Source organism: Salmo trutta, chromosome 6 (genome assembly GCF_901001165.1).
Source record: "Salmo trutta chromosome 6, fSalTru1.1, whole genome shotgun sequence".
Taxonomy (NCBI): domain Eukaryota; kingdom Metazoa; phylum Chordata; class Actinopteri; order Salmoniformes; family Salmonidae; genus Salmo; species Salmo trutta.
In genome coordinates, this window is record NC_042962.1 from 40,166,601 (window position 1) to 40,185,456 (window position 18,856).

Consider the following 18,856-nt stretch of genomic DNA (forward strand, 5'->3'; position numbering starts at 1 on the left):
TTAATTGTGTTAGTGAACAAAGAGAGATAGGTAGGCCATAGGGTAAGCTACCTCATCCAAAGATTAGTTATACTCACAGTGTACAAGGTTGGATGCCATTGGTGACTTATTTGAAACAAAACCATGTTGTATATGACTAGGATGTTTTCAACGAAGACCATTCATCTCTGAGGTTCTCGGAGCATACATTGTGAAAGATAGTGCCTCAACAGACAAAGGTTAAAGAAATGCTCTAAACATGGCTAAGAGTAAACAGTCAGCTACCATGTGCTTTGCTGTCATTGTCTCCGAGCACTTATACTTTTCGAGAGGCGCTGCATTAGCAAAGATGGCTTCTGCTTTCCCCGGGAGAAAGGTCAATGGCTGAGATAAATGAATGTGTGCGTTGGCGTAATCCGCTCGGCTTGATAAATCAAGGCACCGCATGAGAGTAAATAGTTCTTTGCACGCTGAGGCAAATGAAATTATGGAAATGTGAGCGCCGAGCAACACACCTAAATGTATGGGAAAGAACAAACAGGGCTGTGTGTATACTGCTGCCTTGATGGATGGCCATGTTCATTTAGGTGAAAAGCTAGTCTCCCCTTCTTTCAATTTACATCTGCATATCCAGACACAGCCAGCGTGCTGCTCTCTATTCTCTTATCCAGTACCATAAAACGTAACGTCACTACTTTTACGCCGGGGTAATGTAGCAAGAGCATTGTTTTGTTTTGTCGCCTATTTGCCATGTCGCTAGCCAGCTAGCGTATTTGTTTCTCATTAAAGCAAATAGAAAACCAAGCAAACTAGCTGAGAAACAGTGTACGCTGACTGAAAGTCAATGATACATAGTAACACAGCATTGTGGGTTTCTGTTTGCCTGTTTTCTCGTCTCAATGCCACTGGCGAGGTTATGCTAGCACTAGCAGCAAGCCATGCAGATCCCCATTCACGACAGCTTAATAAGGTCTTACAGCGAGACGACACTCCCAAGGTCAACAGCCACAGCCACTGTATCTTAACTGAAGAAAGAGGATAAGGAAAGATGATGCATCTTGTTTTAACTGATCCAGAGCCAGCACTAATACCATCGGAGAACTTTGCATGGGGTTACTTGGAGTTCAGCTTTGAAGATATCTTATTTAAGATCATGTGTGATCATTGCAGGGTGTAGCAGGGCATGTCCAGTTTCCTCACATCAGATGGAGAGGGCTTCCACTGATCTGCTCTGCTCTCCATCTTTCATCTTCCACCTACCTTTACCTCTCTCTACCTATCTCTCCCTTTTTCCTCTTGCTTTGTGTGATTGCTGTCTCATTCTCTCTCTCTTTCTCCTTCCTTCTGTCTGTCTGTGTTTGAGTGTGTGCTCCTGCAGTGTCTCCTGTCCATGTCAGCTCCTCTGCACTGCATATCAAACAGGCTAGTGTCTCAGTCCCTCCCTCCCTCTCTCTCTCCCTCCTCCCTTTCCTCCCTCCTTCTCCCTAGAGAGAGCATCCCTTCCTCAGCCAGCGGAACCTGGGAATAAATAACCCACATCTAGGAGAGAGAGCAAGAGAGAGAGAATGCATAAAGCCCGGTCAGCATTCTCTTCCTCTGGCAGATTTGCTTTCTGCCCCCCCCCCCCATTTATTTGACAGTGTTTCTATTCACTCCAAATGCAATGTCCAGTTCCACTCCTGAATTGTTCATATGGAATGTGGAGGGCACATATGTGCAGTAGTAAATGTGCAGTAGCACACTGTGACCATGCTACTGAAAACACCACTTTCATAGCAACCACAATTTTATAAACAATAATCACATTCAAGGTAAAACCAGGATCAAACCAACTTTTATCTACACAAGTGACGATTCACCCGAGATCAAACCAACTGTATTATACCCTTTATCACTCCTTAAAGGGAGGCCTCTTTAACCTGGCAGTAGCGAGAGACTGTGTGAGCTGAAATGACTGCAAGAGACTTCACAGTCAGGGCTAATATGACTGAGGCATTATAATGGGCATTAACAGCTGGAGCTGGATATGCATCGATTGTTTAGGGAGATCTATAGAGTGGGCGTTGGTGTCAGTTGGAGTCTGTGTGAGTCTGCCACATCTGCACACTGCAGGAGCGAGCTCCCAGGAGACACCAAGGCTCAAGACTAAAGGAGAAGGGAGGAAAATGACACAGAGATGGGTCCCAGAGGGTGGAGAGATATCTATTGGCCAAATTGGCATGGGAACTCCAGTGGTTACGAATGTTGGGCCCAGTCCTGCTGGTTTCTAACCCTAGCTCTTGATTAATCAATGGCAGTCACTATCTGCTTAGGGAGTCCGCACAGCTAGCAGACCTGTGTTCAAATAGTAATTGTTTTCTTTCAAATATTAAAATCACCAATGGAGTAGTCTCAAAAGTGCAAACTCTCAAGTATCACTTTCTAAGTGATGATCACGTTGAGCCAGATTGTCTTTGTTAAGTATCATTGATGATTACAAGGAATGATTGCTGCTCCCAATCTAATTGACCCTTGGCTTCAAATTGAGACCATCTGTCTTCACAGTTCTCTATCTAATTATTGCAAATCAATTGATAGTCAATCACATTAATCCTAGCCAGAGGCGTAAAACTGATTTTATATCAGATACTTGGTTTGACTGAGTGTCAAGGGGGTTTAACAGTTTTGAAGTTGTGTGAGGTTGTTTTGGAGTAAAGGTCAACAGAAAAAAAGTGTATGTGTGTGGATGGAGGGGATTAAGCAAATTCTTCACATGAGATGTACAGTATACAATACATTCATGATCCATTCGTGTGTGTGTCTGCGTGTGTGTGTGTGTTTGTGTGTGTGTGCGTGTGTGTGTGCACATGCATGTGTGCTTGCACAGAGCCAGGATGGGCGTGTGGACGTGCGGGGCCGTCATGGCAAGTCCATGTTGACCATCAGTGGGGTGAAGCTAACTGACTTAGGCCGTTTTGACTGTGAGGCCCTCAGCAGGATCGGGGGCCACCAAAAGAGCATGTTCCTCGATATAGAGTGTAAGTACATTTTGAGAACAAAAACACACATGCCTACTCAGATACAGTATGCACACACAGGTTTGCACACCTGCACAGTATTGAGGCTCAAACTGAAGTAGAGATAAGATTCTCTATTGGAGGACAATGGAATTTAATAAAAAAGCTTCTTCATTATTACATCTAAAACCAATACAACTTGTTTGCACAAGCAAAGCATCAAAACCACACACACAAATCTGCTGACTTGTAATATGCCATTGTTGAACACTGTTTCTGTTTCCCTTTTTAGCAAATGCTAGATTAATCACAACAGAGTTGCCTGCCCCCCAGATAGGCTAAGTAGTAGGAGGATATCCTGCTGCATCATTTATCTATCCCCCCCCACACACACACTTCCTGGTGAAAAAACTGCTTCCTCAAGTACTCTTTAATAATAAGATTAAAGCTAAAGATCTCACCATCTCATTTCAGAACACAGTTCAATTCAATCCAATGATGCTTTAAACCTTTGATGCATACGATCACATATTTGTGATCATTGTTGAGTGGTCCCTGCAGTGTACCATTGCAAATATGTGATTGTAAACAGTAGCAACAGAACATCTGATGCAACAAACGTGTCTAAACAGCTTTTTTGTCTGAAAGCATCTAAACAATGTTTTGTACGGATGGGAAATAAATGTCTTCACAACTTTATTTCTCAATTTCACATTTTATTGTAAAAGATAAATGCGATCTTCATCATCCAAACATCACACGGAACACATCCACAGCCAAACTCATTCCATAAACCAGTCTAAATAACAGGTTGCGCTGCCAAAAAACAAAACACAAGTTAGTGACCTTAAAAAGCTAGATTTCTTTACAATGTACCACATCTCTGGTGAGCACAAGGGAGAAATATAATACTGTTTAGAAAATAGCTGTGTGTCAGCTAAGCTAACAGCAGCTAAATACTTTATGATGGCAGCCATGTTTGTTTATGTCTGACAAGCGAAAACTCCATAATCCCAGAATGCCATTCACTATAAGACACAAACAAACATAGTCAAAGTCAAAGATGGCTGCGCCCATTGCCTGAAAAAAATATAAGCACATGACTTGACAAGTCACTTACCGTTCTTGACAAATCACAAAGGACACAGATGATCACCCCAAATACAAGCCTACTGCCTAGCCTAGCCGTAGTGCAAAAGCTAGACAGAAATGAAACCATTTTAGAGGGTTTTTCAAGCCCATGGTCGGTAGAAATGGGGGAAGGTATTGTGTGGAGATATGACGCAGGAAATACTACTATAATGGGGGATTTATCAATAAGTGGGGAGCAAACAGAAGTTTATACGCTAAATAAAAATAAAACCCCTTGAAAGTGGGTCTGAGCTGGCAACCCTGAGGTCCCGTAGTTACAATCTGATGCCGCATTCAAAACAACTGGGAACTCAGAAATCTCCGACTTCCGATTTCAGTGCGTTCAAGACAACTGGGAAGTCTGAAAAAAACTATCTCTGACTTGGGAAAACTAGTTTTGAACGGTTGTCCAACTTGGGAAATTGGGCCTCTTTCTAAAGCTCCAACTTTCTGACCTGAAAATCACTGATGTCATGATTTGATCTCGTATTTTTTCCAGTTCCCAGTTATCTTGAAAGCACCATAAGTCAGTCGAGTGAACTATGCCTTCACCTCATTTGTTTTTATAACATCTTTGGTCTGACAGACCCTTACGTGACAACCAGAATGCATTGTATGATATTTTATTTATTTTATTTTTATTTATTTCACCTTTATTTAACCAGGTAGGCAAGTTGAGAACAAGTTCTCATTTACAATTGCGACCTGGCCAAGATAAAGCAAAGCAGTTCGACAACATACAACAACACAGAGTTACACATGGAGTAAACAACATACAGTCAATAATACAGTAGAAAAAAATAAGACTATATACAATGCAATATCAACTATATACAATGCAATATATACAATATCAACAAACATGGCGCCACACATAGCTGGCAAATAGCTTAGCATTAGCTCATCATAGTCAGTACACATCATATGTGTACATTACAATCTATGCAAGAGTTGGAATGCATGATTTGTCACTAGTACTTCAAAACGTGAATATAACAGTAAATACATTACATACATAAATACAGTATGCTACAGTAGGAACGACAACACACTATACAGAAAATAAGGCACTTACTTTGATAGGAACGCACACATGTCCAAAGTTATTATCTGTGAATAAACAACAATGAAGGCAATGCGGGCGCCAGCCAGAAACTGTGCCAGGGGAAAAGTTTGTGCAAGACCTGTTCTGCCTAGAGATGTGCAATGTCTTCATACTTGATCTGGGGAAAAACTGGGGAAGTGCTTGGGCTCTCGTTGAAGAGAGAAGTTTGTCCGGCTCAGTCTCAAACATAAATTGTCACCAACAGTGAAATGGGCCACTTCTTATGTGAAGTAATGAGGAGGCGGAATACACCTCCATTCAAACTGTCAAAAAGTTGAAACAGCCTATAGATAATTAGCAGGCAGCGTGCCTTGGTTTGAGGGCAGTGTAGGTTAACTGTCTTGTTGCATAACAATCACATCTTGGAACAGTGAGTGCATTCTGACATCACACGCATAAAAAAACTCACGTTGGAGCAACCATTTGAGATATTTGGAACTCGCGTGAAAGGCTAATGGCATGAAACACACATGTAATAACTGCCAAAGTAGAGGTGCAATTGCAATAAGGAACTATATAGACCCAGGTGTCTGTCTTTTCTAACAAATGTGCTATAAGTGGCACCCTTTGAGGTGAGCATGCATGACAACACTGCCCTCACTTTTCCCACGCCACCCTTGGCAGTGCCACACCCTCAGAGCAGTGACCCATCAAGCCCTCCCTCAACACGACAGTCAGAAAGTAGATGGACAAAATGGGCCCAAGAGGTGTGTGACTGAGCGTAGCAGCGGCGGGAGCTAAGCCAACTGTCACCGCAGAGCTAATTAACTAATTTATTAAGTCTGTGGCAGGACGAGAGGAGGTAGAGGCACATCATCCTTCGTGACAAAGCGCCAGGCATCAATCTCCCTAATGGAACACTGCGAGCAAGCATAAAAAAGACCATCATGCCACTCTACTGACTACTGGGTGAATGCAGCATCGAGCAGTGATGGCAAGCGGCCCCCCAATGCAGTGTGGGGATTGTTCATTAGCGCCCATCCATCTCAGCACCACAGATTCACACACACACACGGCACACACGCACACTCGGAAAGAGTATCGTAATGGAGATCTCTCGCCCAGCATGAGGTGTCTTCAATTAAGTTTAAGCTTCCTTTTAACTTTATTGAGGCATTCATGAGACACTCTCCCTTTTCACTCGCCCAACAACCCATCTTTTGTATTTTTCATCTCAGATTTTATGTCTGTTTTTTATTTGCCTGGTTAAGCATGACTTGGAAGCTAACCGACCAATCATGTTGTGTCTTGGATAGACATGCCCAAATTCCAGACCAACCAAACCATCTTTTACTCGTGGGAGGGCAACCCGATAAACATCAGCTGTGACGTCAAGTCTAACCCGCCCGCCACCATGCTGTGGAGGAGAGAACGCCTCACCATCTCAGCTGAGGGCACTGCCAACACACGCATCCACACGACCGACGGCAAGTCCCTGCTAGAGGTGGGTATAGGAAGCAACAGGGCACCCACCGGTAACAATCTAACTTCAGAAATAAAAATCATCCCCAGCTTCCAAGTGGTCTATTCAACTCCTTTCCTCTCCTCTGCATCTTTTCCCTAGGTCATTGCCAACTTATCTGGTAAAATAAGGGCTGAATGAAAGAAACAATTCTTTATAATGGCTAAAATAGTATTACCAAACGTCTTCACTTAGTGTAATGCCAGTGTCATTGTATTGACTTAGCTCTGGTCTCTGTGCTCACTCAAATGTTTGTCCCTAGGTCACCCCAGTGTCCGACAGGGATTTCGGACGCTACAATTGCACGGCCCGGAACAACATCGGAGTGAAATACCAGGAGTTCATCCTGGCCCAGGCAGGTAAGTGCTGGCCTCATAAAGTAACCAATCCTCCCTCTTTATAGCACATTGGTCTTTCCCTTGATATCATACATATGGAATCGGGTAAACCATGCACCTCAACATATCAAAGTTCATCCATCAATCAAATAGTTCCAACTATGTATCATCGCCCCAATTACTCAATGAAATATCTACTGCTGACCAAAGCAACAAAGCGCCACTTCAGATAGTATCTTCCAACTGTTTTGCACCCCTCTCTCACTCTTTTGTTGTTGATAACCTCCTTGTTTGCTGTTACCATGGCAGTAAATCCCATAACCACCCCCAACCACCCCCCAACCTCTATTTAGCCTAACCTAATCTCAAATGGTTCTCACTGATTTAACCTACTGTAGCTCCCCCTATTTCCTAAAGTACCGCCTAAGTATGGTTTATGTTTAGATAATAAACATTCTAACTATTCAACTTTAGCGACTTGTACAACTTATTTGGAAGGTTTGAGAATCAATTGTTGATTCTGGCTTTGTGCACAGACCTTCATAGCTCAAACTTCCCTTTGTGTGTGTGTGTTTGTGTGTGTGAGCGCGCGCATGGCATTCTGTGTGTGTGCGTGTGTGCATTTATACTAGTGTGTTTGTGTGTATGCTGCATATCAGTGTGTACGTGCATTGCTGTGTGTACTATATGTACGTGTGTGCATTTATGCTTGCCCAGATAGTGTCTTCCAACTGTTTTGCACCCCTCTCGCTCTGTTTTGTTGTTGATAACCTACTTATTTGCCATTTCCATGTCAGTAAATCCCCTAACCCCCCCACAACCACCCCCCAACCTCTATTTAGCCTAACCTAATCTCAAATAGTGCTCGCTGATTTAACGTAGTTCCCTCTATTTACTAAAGTACCCCCTAATTTATGGTGCATAGAGCAGGCTAATATAAAATAACACAGTCCAATTCACTTTAGTGCAGATCCAATTACTTCAAACACAGGGCCTCTTAGAAGTAGAATTCTGAGAAAAAGGACTTACTATGTAGTTTTAAGAGATATTCTTCCACACACATACCCATATACGTATGCATTTTTCGCATACATGCGCACACACATGTCGGAACACACATTTCAAACACACAGAGACACCTTTAAAAACTCTCTCTCTGTCACAGACACACAGACATCATCACTAAAGGAAAGTAAACAAGTCTTCGCTCAATTAAGATTCAGATCTCTTTCCCTCTATCGCAATGAATGGAGTGTCTCCACATTGTGAATAACAAACCATAAGACTAAAACAGAGGTTTGGAGATCCATGAAATTAAACAATGGGTCCTTCACACACACACTCCCGCCCATCAGTTTGATTCGGCTTCAAAGTCTGATCATTAAAGAGAGAGGAAACTCTAGTGTAATAACTCTAGATAGAAGACTGTGAGCCAACCCTGTAAGCCAACTACCCCGCTAAATGCTAACACTTGATTCATGATCAGTTCATTTCTATGGAAACCGTGTCGCAGCACTAACCCGCTTATGTAACTTGAATGATATTATGAATGTTATTGATGCAAGTAAATGGCAGATCATAGTTGAAAAGTCATGCATTATCCCTGATGTTAATACGTTTTGGGCCTGAATTCACAAAGCCTCTCAGAGTAGGAGTGATGAACTACTGTAGGATCAGGTCAACCCTCTTATTCATTATGACTTAAAAGGCAAAATCAGATCAGTACTCCTACTCGGAGATGCATCGTGAATATGGTCTTTGATGTATTACTCAAGATATCATGGGGTTGTGCCAAGTTAAAAATGCAGTGTATATAAGACTGTTAAGGATTGACTCTGAAGGCTTGAACTGCCTATACCCACAGATAGTTCAATTTGTCTCCCTTCCCACTCTAACTTTGTGTCATATAGCAACAGAGATTGAAAGAAATACAGTTTGTGTGTAAGTAATAACTTGTCGCTAGATACACATTGTAACTATGCAACTTTTGCAACGTGTATGACTTATTTAGAAGGTATGTGCTGGGTTTTCAGAATCAATTGTTGAATCAGGCTTTGTACATAGACATTCCTAGCTCAAACTTTGTTTTTATCCATATGATTGATGGTTTCCCTTTGAGTGTGTGTGTGTGTGTGTGTGTGTGTGTGTGTGTGTGTGTGTGTGTGTGTGTGTGTGTGTGTGTGTGTGTGTGTGTGTGCAGGCTGGATATCAGTGTGTACGTGTGTGTGCTTATGCTTGTGTATGTACGTGTGTGCATGTGTGTGCCCGATTGTGTGTAGCCCCACAACCGTGCTGAAAGGCCTCTCTCTCCTTAATGTATTCCTGGTCTTATAAAAGAGAGGCTCTGTAGGACAGCAACGGTTTCTTTTGATTTGCTCAAAGCCCCGTGGCTCCACCAGATAAAAGGGAAGTGTTTGTGTGATAACGGGATTGAGTCAACCGCTGATAAATATAATGGCCTTGGCTTTTTTTTTTAACTACGCCTGAACACTGTATGTGGGTAAACACAAAGCATTCTGCATTGTAAAACCCAATAAGGCTGAGTTGCCATAGCGACATCTTTGTATCACTTGTGAGAGTTTTGATTTGCCAATAAAGACACACCAACGATATCATGTTTCCAAACAAATAGAGACGTCAATGTAATGTTTCTGAAGGGTTACCGGAACTGATGTTTGGATGTGTGTTGTTTCAATGGGGGACGGTTATGAGTGTGACACCTATTTCTCTGCTTTTTTGTAGACGTGCCCTCGAACCCGTACTCGGTGCGCTTGTCGGCCATGTCACAGCGCATCGCCACGGTGACATTCATGAAACCCGACTCACATGGCGGGGTACCCATTGGCCACTACCTGGTCAACTACAAAGACGTGGGCTCGCAGGACTGGAGAGACGTCAAGTCACATGGCGTCCAGAGTGAGTGTGTTCCCCTATTTCCTCTGTTTTGATCTTCATTATCCCTATTCTGATCATTGTCGCTGTCATTATGTCATCATCATTGTTTTTTTCATTGCCATCATCTATGTCAAAATGGACATCATTTTCATCATCTTCAACACCATTTTTGTCATCATCAATCATCATCGTCATTATCGTCATAAAAATGTACAATCATCATCAACAATGGTACAGACATTCTAGATGACCATCTCCATTATAGCGACATATCTCATGTTTTCTCACATTTACATGCATTACATTTACTCAGACAACAAAAAGCTGCCGTCTTCGGGGACTAAGTAAGGTTAGGTCTTTCACTGCAAGGTCCTGCCCACCTAAGTCAGACTAAGACCCCTCATCCTTGATGAACCTTTGTTTCCGCACATTAGTCCCCATCCTCACACAAACATATCGAACCAGTGAACCAGCCAAACAAGCGTGAACAGGAAGCCGTTGCTACTTGATTCGCGCAGCGAACCATCTCTCTGCGGCAAGCCTCCACAAGATCAGGAGGCCTCCTACGCTTTGGTCATAAAGCCTGTGAAAGGGAGGGAGACAGAGAGGGAGATAGAGAGGGGGAGGCAGCTAACCAGCAGGTCTGAAAAGCAACTGTCTTTCCCTTTCCACTCTGGCTCCACGACTCGAAATTGATTTTGGAGGCACTCAGGGGAGTGGGTGTGCGTGATGTGGAGGACTTCAAAAAAGATCACCTCAGAAGGACGAATTCTCAGACGATAAGCAGGTCTGACAAACCTGAAGGGCTTATCGCTAATATCCCTCATTTTGGAGTCTATTACAATAGTGAGATGGAATGCGGAAAATGCTGAGAAGCATGGAAGCATTGAGGGATAGAGAGAGAACAAAGTGATATATACAGGCAATGTGAACAGAAAGAAAGACAGACGGAGTTAAAGAGGATAGAATGAAAGAGAAAATATGAAGAAGATGGAGAGAAAACAACTAAAATAAGATTTTAGAGAGAAAGAGAGAGATTTGGGAGAGGGAGATATTCGAGAGAGATGTACAGTGAGAAAGAAATCAAGGTTGTGAAGTATATTGTATGAATTCTTAAATGGTGTTAGTTCTTGTGTTCCACCCCAATCTGTTTCACCACCTTCCTTGTCTCGAGGTGAGCACGTTAATGGAGATAGCCAAATCAACTAATTACCAGTCGCAAATTGACAGTTAATATTTGGATTTGGAGCCACTTCAGGGACTTAATAGTAATGATGCACTTTACACTATAAAACAGCTCTGTGTATAATGAGTTGGCACAATTTGTTCATCTGAATGCCACTGGCACTCACTAAAAGTCTCGTCAAACCCCTGGTAGAGCCAAAATGTTAGCAATTAGCTCATTTTGTATTTAGATCCCCCATTATACAATTGCAAAGCAACCATTACCCTTAGCGCACTTTTACAGCAGCGCAAGTTGCAAAACAACAACCTTCACCCAAGTTCAGCGAATGCCTATTTTTTTATTTTATTTAACCTTTATTTAACCAGGTAAGCTAGTTAAGAACATGTTCTCATTTACAACTGCGACCTGGCCAAGATAAAGCAAAGCAGTGCGACACAAACAACAACACAGAGTTACACATGTAATAAACAAGCGTACAGTCAATAACACAATAGAAAAGAAAGAAAGTCTATATACAGTGTGTGCAAATGGCGTGAGGAGGTAAGGCAATAAATAGGCCAAAACTGGTCGTCTAGTGCGTTGGGGACAGAGAATAAAAGGAGCAGATTTCTGGGCATGGTAGAACAGATTCAGGGCATAATGTACAGACAGGGGTATGGTGGGGTGCGGGTACAGTGGAGGTAAACCCAGGCACCGAGTGATGATAAGAGAGGTTACATCTCTGGACAGGCTAGTAATGCTGGGTGAGTTCATCACGTGTGTGGGAGGTGGGACAAAGGATGCATTTGAGGCATGTTGAGTGGGACTATGGGCTCTGTGGTACACTAAGACAATAATAACTATCCTAAACAACAGTGTGCAAGGCATATTGACATTTGAGAGAGACATAAAGCGAGGCATAAAGCAATCACAGGTGTTGATTGGGAGAGCTAGCTAAGGCAACAACGGGTAAGACAACAACAGCTAATCCGCTAAGACAACAACAACAGGTAAAATGGCGATGAATGGGCAGAGAGGGTCGGTTAACTACACACAGGGCCTGAGTTGGGGCTGACAGATAAACAAAAAAATAAACAAAATGGAGTACCGTGATTAATGAACAGTCCAGCAGGCATCAGCTATGTAGCCAAGAGATCATAGGGAACAGTGAACAGCAATAGATGGAACAGGGAAGTCGCGGGGTAGTCGTTACTACGCTAGCACGCGGGAGACACAGCGTTTAAAGTTAGCAGGCCGGGGTACGTAGAAGCGTCTGCTCCAACGTTCGGCGAAGGCCGATTGAGGGCACAGCGGATGGAGTTAAGTCGGTGGACCAGTCATGGTGGTACGGCGGGGTGCCGTGTCGACAAAAAGGGTCAAGACCAGATGGCGAAAGAGGTAGTTGTGGTAATTTTGTTTGCTAGCCGGGAGATGCGCCTGGCTCACGGCTAACTGGTGCTAGCTTCAGGGCAGGGGCTTTAGCCACTATAGGCACTCGGTAGCAGCGATGATTCGATGCACAGGTCCAGAGCTTACGGCAAGGATCCGGCGGAGTAGTGGATTCTAGCCATGTTGGGGTAGGCATCGGCTGAGTAGCCGGGTGATCACAGAGTAGGCCGGGAGGTGGGCCTGGCTCAGGGCTAGCTTCGGGGCTGGGTCACTCGGTGGCAGCTAGCTAGCTGTGATGATCAGGAGTAATTGTCCAGGGTTTACGGCAGGAATCTGGCGTTGTAGTGGAGAAAACAGTCCGATGCTGGCAAGTATTATCCAGGCAAAAAAAAACGGCTGGTGTCTGTGCAGAAGGAAAGGCCGCTAGCCGTGGCTAACAATGGCTTAATAGCTAGTAGCTAATTAGCTGGCTAGCTTCTGATGGAGGTTCTTGGCTATAAGGTCTAAAAAAAAAATGCGGATCCGTGTCACATTAGGTGAGGCCGGTTACCGGAAGGTATATTTAATTTAAAAATGGAAAAGAGATTGAAAATATGATTTTGGAAATATGATTTTGGCTGACTGCTGAGAAAATGTTATTAAGCTCTACTGATTAATTAATCTCTTAGGGATCCCTTCTATCCCACTCCCGCTCGAATCCCGTTAACGGGATTGCTTTGACAACACCTTGTGAAATTGCAGTGCGCCAAATACAGAAACAGAAATATTCATAATAACAATTCATAAAACATACAAGTGTTATACATCAGAATAAAGCTTAACTTCTTGTTGATCCAGCCAAGGTGTCAGATTTCAAAAGGCTTTATGGCGAAAGCAAACCATGCGATTATCTGAGGACAGCACCCCGCATACAAACACATGAAAATTAGATTTCAACCTGGCAGGTGCACGATAAAAGACAGAAATAGTGATATAATTAATGCCTTACCTTTGAAGATCTTCTTCTGTCGGCACTCCAAAATGTCCCATAAACATCACAAATGGTCATTTTGTTCGATAATGGCCTTGTTTATGTCCCAAAAATGTCAATTTATTTGGCGTGTTTGATTCACAAATACAACTCGCCCAACATGCCTACAAAGTATCGAATAAGTTACCTGTAAACTTGGTCCAAACATTTCAAACAACATTCCTAATCCGACCGTAGGTACCCTAAAACATAAATAATCAATCAAATTTAAGACAGGATATACTGTGCTCAATACCGGATGAAAACAAAGTGAAGCACGTTCCAGGTCGCGTGCAACGAAAGACTTGAGTCCATGTGAATGACACATGGAACAGAAAGGAATACTTCTTCATTTCTCAAAAGAAAAACATCAACCAAATTCTAAAGACTGTTGACATGTAGTGGAAGCTATAGGAACTGCAAGCATATTCCTATTAAAAAGGCTTTACCATAGAAAAAACTTCCCTGGATGGATTGTGCTCAGGGTTTTGCCTGCCAAATCAGTTATGTTATACTCACAGACATTATTCAAACAGTTTTAGAAACTTCAGAGTGTTTTCTATCCAAATCTACTAATAATATGCATATCCTAGCTTCTGGGCCTGAGTAGCAGGCAGTTTATTTTGGGCACGCTTTTCATCCCAAGGTGAAAATACTGCCCCCTAGCCCAAAGAGGTTTTAATATATTTATTTTTTAGGAGTGGTTGTATGATCTAATGTCTTTCTTAGAGAACGACCAATATGGATTTTGTAGGGTCGATGTCGATACCGTTTTTCTGGAGAGCCGATGGCCAATATTTTAGGCCGATATTCAATATCATTACATTTGAAAATGTTCAAAATGCTATTGACAGATGCTTATCTTTTCACTGCACACTGTGAAGTTGTCACATAGTATTTCAGTAGAGTTTAAGAGTTCCAAAGACATGTTGTCCTACTCCGACCATTGATGATGAAGCTTTACTATCTACTGATCCCAGAGAATCAACAATGGAGTACTACTGTTTTCATACTGTTTCCACACAAACAACACTCAAACAACACATATTGGCTTAGAGCCCTTACATCGTTACCTGCTATACTATCTCTCTGGCCATGAATGGAAGGAGGCAGGGAGGAAGTATGCTGGCTAGCTCAGCTGCAGTGGAATACTCACCCAACACAGCTAGGTTTCAGATCCCCCTGTGGCACTCCACTATGGTACGTCCCACCCCCTGTATTGACAAGAGAGTGGTCCTGATAGCAACAGGGGATTTGTGGCACTAGCATTAGTTTTACCGTATGCTGCGGTCCCCCCTTTGACACATAGGGGTGTTAGCGGCTCTGTTAGCGATTAGCTTTAGCGTAGCTGGCGACCCCGCCCCCTCCCATTGACTGATAGTGGTGTTTGTGGCACTGTTAACCGATGCTGTTAGCACGTTAAGCCAGCTTGTTTACCAGGTGGAACAAAGAGGTGCTGGGGTGGATTAGTGGGATTCAACAGAGAAGAGTGGGAGGTGGTAGGCGTCTCTTACATACACACACAGCGTGAGAGGTTTCACTCTCGCAGCTATCTATTTCGCTGTCACTCCACTTGTCAAAAAATCTGTGTCCGTCTTTATCCCTCTGACTCTTTGTATCTATCTCTTATTCTGTCTGTCTGTCTTTTCTCTTCTCTCTACCTCTGTCTGTCTGACTGTATGTCTGTCTCTCTGTCTGTCTGTATGTCTCTATCTCTCTCGCTCTACCTCTCTGTCTGTCTGTGAACAAGCTAACAACATGATAATATGCTAACTAATGCTCTCCCTGGTTCTCCTCCTACAGCGATAGTACTGCTGACAGGCCTAGAGCCCAACACCACCTACGAAGTGCGAGTGGCTGCAGTCAATGGGAAGGGCCAGGGGGAGTTCAGTCATACGGAGTCCTTCCAGACTTTACCCATACGTGAGCCCAGCCCCCCGGCAGTGCATGGCCAGAGAGGGATGGGCAAGGCCTACCGGCTGGGCCTTGTCAAGCAAGACGACGGGGGCATGCCCATCGTGGAGTACATTGTCAAGTACAAGACAGTGAGTAGCTGGATGTCAGGATTGCCATTAAATACTACCATACACTCTTAGAAAAAAGGTGCTTAGTAGAACCATAAGGTTTTTCAATTTGTCCCAATTGGGGAACCTTTTTTGGTACTAGGTAGAACCCTCTGCAGAAGGTTCTCCCTAGAACCTTCTATGAAGGGTTCTTCCAAGAACCTTTTTATATTTGAAGGGTTATTCTTAGAACCCTCCATGAACTGGTCAGCTAGCTTTATTTGCATATGTTTAATGGCAATACATTACATGCACTGAGTGTATAAAACATTAAGAACACCTGCTCTTTCCATGACATAGACTGACCAGTTGAATCCAAGTGAAAGCTTTGATCCCGTATTATTACCACTTGTTAAATCCATTTCAATCAGTGTTGATGAAGGGGAGGAGACAGGTTAAATGCAGATTTTTAAGTCGAGACAATTGAGACATGGGTTGTGTATGTGTGCCATTCAGAGGGTGAATGGGCAAGACAAAAAATGTAAGTGAACGGGGTATCGTTTGTGTCAAGAACTGCAACGCTGCTGGGTTTTTCACGCTCAACAGTTTCCCGTGTGTATCAAGAATGGTCCACCAACCAAAGGACCTCCAGCCACTGTGGAAAGCATTGGAGTCAACATGGGCCAGTATCGCTGTGGAATGCTTTCGACTCCTTGTAGAGACCATGCGGACACGGCCATGAACCACAGTATTTACGGACTGCCAGTGCCCCTGAACAAGGCCAATTTGGTCCACGCATTTTCAACCACACAGTTATCACCGAGTCAAGATGGCCACTTCTACTCTAAAGCACTCTCGTAAAACACAGTCACGGGACCACAAGTATTTTTTTTTCTAGTTTAATGGTAGTAGATAATGTTGCATACCTCCACTTAAGGTAATAGCAAATAGCAGTGTCAATCGCATGACTTTGACTGTGTGTGCACGTAAGGCTTATGCACTATTTTTCTGTCCTCATGCTGACATGCACACACACATGCTCAATGCCTAAAAATAATAAGTACACCCCTTTGTTTATGTCTGCTTTGAAGTGTTTTCAGCAGTGAAACTATGGGGGTAAATACTGTATATTATTCTGTGGAGAGAGACTAGTAATGGACTATGGCCGTGTCCGAAATCTGGCTTGCCTACTACTTACTTAAACTACTGTCACAAGAATTTTGCTATCTCAATGGTTGAACTCAACTATCACTCAAGCTTTGACCAATTCCCAGAGGTTGTAAGGCTCTGGTTAATGAAGAATTAGACAAAGTCTCAGATTCTACAATAGATCAATACTTTATTCAGAGAGCGCTCTGCCGCTCAAATGCAGAGCCAGTCTTTTTATATATATACACACACACACACACACACACACACACACACACACACACACACATGTTTCTTATCATAGGCAATATTTTACCCACTACCCTCATACATAGTTATCTTGTCTCACAGTTGCACCCTGCTTGCATAGCTACAAAATAATACAATGCCCTAGTTATAATTCTAACCAAGCTACACACATCACCAGATTATATTCTTCTGATTCGAACACATTTCACACAGTTATACAGTTTCAGGGTGGAATACTTTAGTCATTATCTTAAACATACAAATTATTCTATCAACTACACACTATGAACTAATCGTACTAAACACTAATTAGAATGCACTATTTAGCCTACCGAGTGGCGCAGCGGACTAAGGCACTACATCGCAGTGCTTAGTTAAAAATGTATGTAGTACGAGCAAATATCAATATAATAGGCTCATCCATATTGCGAAGGTGTCATCTAATGCACAATTGTGTTGAATCCCGCCATTCGTTCATTTTGGTAGAGTGCGTGGCTCTCGAAAGACAGTTCTCTTCCTCAATAGTGTGAATTTTACTGGAAGCCAAAATGATAATGACATCCTGGCATTTAAAGCATACTCAATTTCCTGTCACATACTATAACATTTGCATACCCAAAATACCTACTATTTAGAATGCTAGTACAGCTATTCGGACACGGTCATTTACTATGTCTCAGATACTACATACTGATAGACATGCTTGCAGATACACTATTCATACAAATGTACATACTCATCCACAAACAAACACATTCATGTTAACCTAGTCTCTCCTTTTCCCTCTCACTCTCTCTCTCTCTCTCTCTCTCTCTCTCTCTCTCTCTCACTCTCTCACACAGACAATTCCTCTCCCCCCTCTCTCTCCCTCCTCTCTCTCTCTCACACACATACACAATCTCTCTCTCACACACATACTCACAATCTCTCTCTCTCTCTCACATACACACAACCCCCCCCCCCCCACACACACACACGCACATGCACACATTGATCTGTGGGATTTGATGTAATATGCTAATATGTCCATACAGGTGTGTCTCTGTCTCATTGGGAGGCTGACAGCGATGTGTAGTTATACTATAGCAGATGAAAGTGTGTGTGTGGAGAGAAGGTCAGGGACTCTCCAGCAGGCCCTTTGAAAGCCAAAGGCAGGGGAACGAGAGGAAGAATAGGACAATCCTCCACACCCCAGTAATCACACCATCCATCCTCCTCTGTCTCACACAAGCACGCACAGGCTGGAGTGCACACACAGATGCATGTGTGCACATACACTACCGTTCAAAAGTTTGGGGTCACTTAGAAATGTCCTTGTTTTTGAAAGAAAAGCAAAAAAATGTTGTCCATTAAAATAACTTCAAATTGATCAGAAATACAGTGTAGACATTGTTAATGTTGTAAATCACTATTGTAGCTGGAAACGGCAGATTTTTTATGGAATATCTACATAGGCGTACAGAGCCCCATTATCAGCAACCATCGCTCCTGTGTTTCAAAAACACTTTGTGTTAGCTAATCCAAGTTTATCATTTTAAAACGCTAATTGATCATTTTGCAATTATGTTAGAACAGCTAAAAACTGTTGTTCTAATTAAAGAAGCTATAAAACTGGCCTTCTTTAGACTAGTTGAGTATCTGGAGCATCAGCATTTGTGGGTTCGATTACAGGCTCAAAATGGCCAGAAACAAAGCACTGAGTTGCTCAGTTGTGCACCGGGGCCTCCCACTCCTCTTTCTATTCTGGTTAGAGCCAGTTTGCGCTGTTCTGTGAAGGGAGTAGTAGACAGCGGTGTACCAGATATTCCGTTTCTTGGCAATTTCTCACATGGAATAGCCTTAATTTCTCAGAATAAGAATAGACTGATGAGTTTCAGAAGAAAGTGCTTTATTTCTGGCCATTTTGAGCCTATAATCGAACACACAAATGCTGATGCTCCAGATACTCAACTAGTCTAAAGAAGGCCAGTTGTATTGCTTCTTTAA

At 42.9% G+C, this 18,856-nt stretch overlaps 1 protein-coding gene across 3 annotated transcripts in view; it reads left to right on the forward strand.

The window, feature by feature from the left end:
- LOC115195911 (neural cell adhesion molecule 2) overlaps positions 1 to 18,856 on the forward strand; it is a 446,035-nt gene that overhangs the window by 375,028 nt on the left and 52,151 nt on the right. For all 3 annotated transcript variants that reach the window (XM_029756255.1, XM_029756257.1, XM_029756256.1), the window contains exons 9-13: positions 2,846 to 2,996; positions 6,468 to 6,655; positions 6,936 to 7,032; positions 9,754 to 9,927; positions 15,273 to 15,514. In XM_029756255.1, coding sequence (XP_029612115.1) covers positions 2,846 to 2,996; positions 6,468 to 6,655; positions 6,936 to 7,032; positions 9,754 to 9,927; positions 15,273 to 15,514 — 852 coding nt within the window. The remainder of the gene's footprint in view (positions 1 to 2,845; positions 2,997 to 6,467; positions 6,656 to 6,935; positions 7,033 to 9,753; positions 9,928 to 15,272; positions 15,515 to 18,856) is intronic.